Source organism: Macrosteles quadrilineatus, unplaced genomic scaffold (assembly GCF_028750875.1).
Source record: "Macrosteles quadrilineatus isolate MER2022 unplaced genomic scaffold, UCM_ALF_1.0 Scaffold_7__1_contigs__length_78375512, whole genome shotgun sequence".
NCBI classification, from domain to species: domain Eukaryota; kingdom Metazoa; phylum Arthropoda; class Insecta; order Hemiptera; family Cicadellidae; genus Macrosteles; species Macrosteles quadrilineatus.
Window position 1 is genome coordinate 24256722 of NW_026542600.1, and position 3105 is coordinate 24259826.

General features: G+C 42.1%; 1 protein-coding gene across 1 annotated transcript; it reads right to left on the reverse strand.

The window, feature by feature from the left end:
* Window positions 1–869: 869 nt before the first annotated feature.
* Window positions 870–1982, reverse strand: LOC128998869 (uncharacterized). The gene has a single exon (XM_054425226.1). The coding sequence runs from the start codon at window positions 1980–1982 to the stop codon at window positions 870–872; it is 1113 nt and encodes a 370-aa protein (XP_054281201.1).
* Between the last annotated feature and the right edge of the window lie 1123 nt (window positions 1983–3105).

Below are 3105 nucleotides of genomic sequence, written 5' to 3' on the forward strand. Positions count from 1 at the left end.
GCGCTCTACTATGGACCTCTAGGTTCCGACCTAGTGGAACCCAGGTGGAGTGACGCTTAAACAAGCAGCCGGAATCCCTGGTTAGGATTGAGGGGCAACCCTCTTTCCGAAGGGTCTGCTTCGGCAGCCGGCGAGCCTGATGACCTTAAGTCATCCGCCCATGATGTGCTAAAGGTTGATGCGTAAGCTTCGGCCTACATCATGGGGCCCGGGTATGTCCTGTAGGATAGGTACCGGGTAAGCAGTCAGGGGGCTTCGGCTCTCATGACAACAAATAATAATAATAATAAATAAAAATAATTATTTAACAGATAATAATGAGATTGATGAGGTACCTTCCTTTTAACTGAAGTGTTGAGAAGACGAAGCCGGTAGACGTACACGAGTTTCTTCTGCTGGCCAGCTATTGCGTATTGCTCGTACACAGACCCGGACCGGCAGTAGTAGTGTTTCACTTCACAAATGTTCAATAGTTCACTTTTAATATGTGTCACTAATAATAATTAAATATACTTTGGGGTTAAGAGATGAGAGCAGCAATTGGGAGTTAATTGTGCCGGGGACATGTTAGTTGCATGAATGCAAGAGAACTGGGGCGAGATTGGGGTTTCCAGACATCACGTGACAGGACAAAGGTTATTGTATGATATGAAACGTCTGGAAATATCTAGGTAGCGCTTGAATACGGAACATGCCGCCCGCCTTGAACCGTACATGGTTCAAAACATTGAGAAAGTTACAAAGTGACACATAATGAATATAGATTGACATTGAAATATAAGAAACATAGATTAAATATATATACATAACATTGAAATAGAAATATGTTTGAAAATAGAATAAACATTTTGTTTGGTCTGATAATGAGATCAGGGGAGCGGGTACACCTTGGTAGCAGGACGACAGAAGGTTCCCCGCTGAGTCTTGATGGTGACAACTCGGACGATGCCGTCTGATCCAGGCGAAGTCCTCACTATGCGTCCAAGAGGCCAAAGTAGTGGTGGTGTTCTAGGGTCCTGAATTATAACGAGATCACCCACTTCTAGATTCTTGTTGGGCTTTTCCCATTTCTTTCTTTGTTGTAGCTGATGTAAATATTCTTGATGCCAACGTCGCCAGAAGCGTTGATGTAGGGCTTGTACAGTTTGCCAATGGTTGAGACGATTTTCGGGAACTTCTTCAAGATTTGGTTCCGGTACTGCCACAAGAGAAGTGCCGATAAGAAAATGACCCGGAGTAAGGGCTGAGATGTCAGATGGATCAGCGGATAACGCTGTTAAGGGTCTCGAGTTTAGTACAGCCTCCACCTGTGTGGCGAGTGTTATTAATTCCATTAGTGTTAGAACTCTATCGCCTATGACTCTTTTCAGATGATATTTAGAGCTTTTTATAGCACTCTCCCATAGGCCTCCTTGGTGGGGAGCGGCTGGTGGTTGAAAGTGAAAATTTATTGAATGATCTAACGCGAAGTTGTTAAGAGCATCTTTAGTGTTTGATTCCTTGATGAAATTCTGAAAAGTTTTCATGAGTTGCTTTGAGGCTCCAACATAGTTAGTTCCACAATCTGAGTATAAGTTGGCACACAATCCACGACGAGAAACAAAACGTTTTAGTGCAGCTATGAAGGAGTCTACAGATAGGTCTGTTACAATTTCTAGGTGCACAGCTTTTGTAGCAAAACATACAAAGAGGCAGAGGTATGATTTTAACCGTTGAGCGTTCCTAGTTGAATGAACTTTAATGTCAAAATGTCCACTATAGTCCATGCCAGTGTGATAGAATGGCCTTACAGGTTTTAATCGAGTTTCAGGAAGATCTCCCATCAGTGGAGGTTTATTTACAGGCTTAAGTCTGAAACATCTTTGACACTTGAAAATCACAGATCTTATCACGCTGCGGGCTGATAATATCCAAACCTCTTGAGACAGGATAGACTGCAGCAATTGAGGGCCTGCGTGTAGATGCTTTAGGTGATAATGCATAATCAACAGTTTGACAGTACAGTGAGATTTAGGTAACAAAACTGGATGTTTCGCATCTCGTGTAAGGTTGGAATGTTTCAACCTGCCGCCTACTCGCACTATTCCACTGTCATCAATATATGGGGATAAACGAGCAAGTTTTAAGCTGCATTGAGATCCCTTTTCGAGAGCAGAGATGTCATCCTTAAATGATGTATTTTGTATGAGTTTGAAAATTCTTAATTTCGCTGAAGAAGTTTCTTGGAAAGTAAGTCGTCCAATGCGGGGATCATTGGCTTGCAGATTATGAATGAATCGCAATATATATGCCATGACATTTACAAGTTTCCTGAAACATGAATATTTTTCTAGTATATCAAAATCAGTGAGTTTAATCTTCTCTGTGGTTGCTAGAACGTTTAGAGGATTTGGCCTTATTTCAAGAGTGTCATCATCAATAACAGGTATGAATTTTGGCTTAGGCCAAGAATCTGACGATGACTGTAACCATTCCGGTCCATTCCACCATAAATTATGAGTCACAAGTTGAGAGGGTGAAAGACCACGAGTGGCGCAATCTGCCGGGTTGTCTTGAGATTTGACATAATTCCATGAGTGAGGAGAGACCAATTCTTGGAGTTCTGAAATACGATTGGCAATTATGACTTTCAAGTGGTATGGAAGAGTACGTATCCAGGTTAGGACAATTGTGGAGTCACACCAAGCATAGATTGATTCAATCTTCATATGAGCAGAGAGTATGTTTGAAGAATATTGAAGGAGTTTTCCCAGTAAGCGAGCGCCACAAAGTTCAAGCCGTGGCAGAGAAATTCTTTTCAAAGGAGCGACTTTTGATTTAGAGACGATGAGATAGAGCCTTGTATTCTCTTGAGAGTCAGTGACACGAAGGTAGACAACAGCAGCGTAGCCTTTCTCTGAAGCATCGCTGAAGCCGTGGAGTTGCACAGCCGTATGCAGAGAAGTAGAAATGTAGCGTGGAATTCTTAGTTCTTGAATTATTGGGAGTTCTTCTAAGAATGAATGCCACTTGGTTCTAACATCAATTGGAACAGGTTCATCCCAAGTTAGCCCTGTTGTCCAGAGATACTGAATAAGTGTTTTTGCCCAGAAAATTACGGGTGTG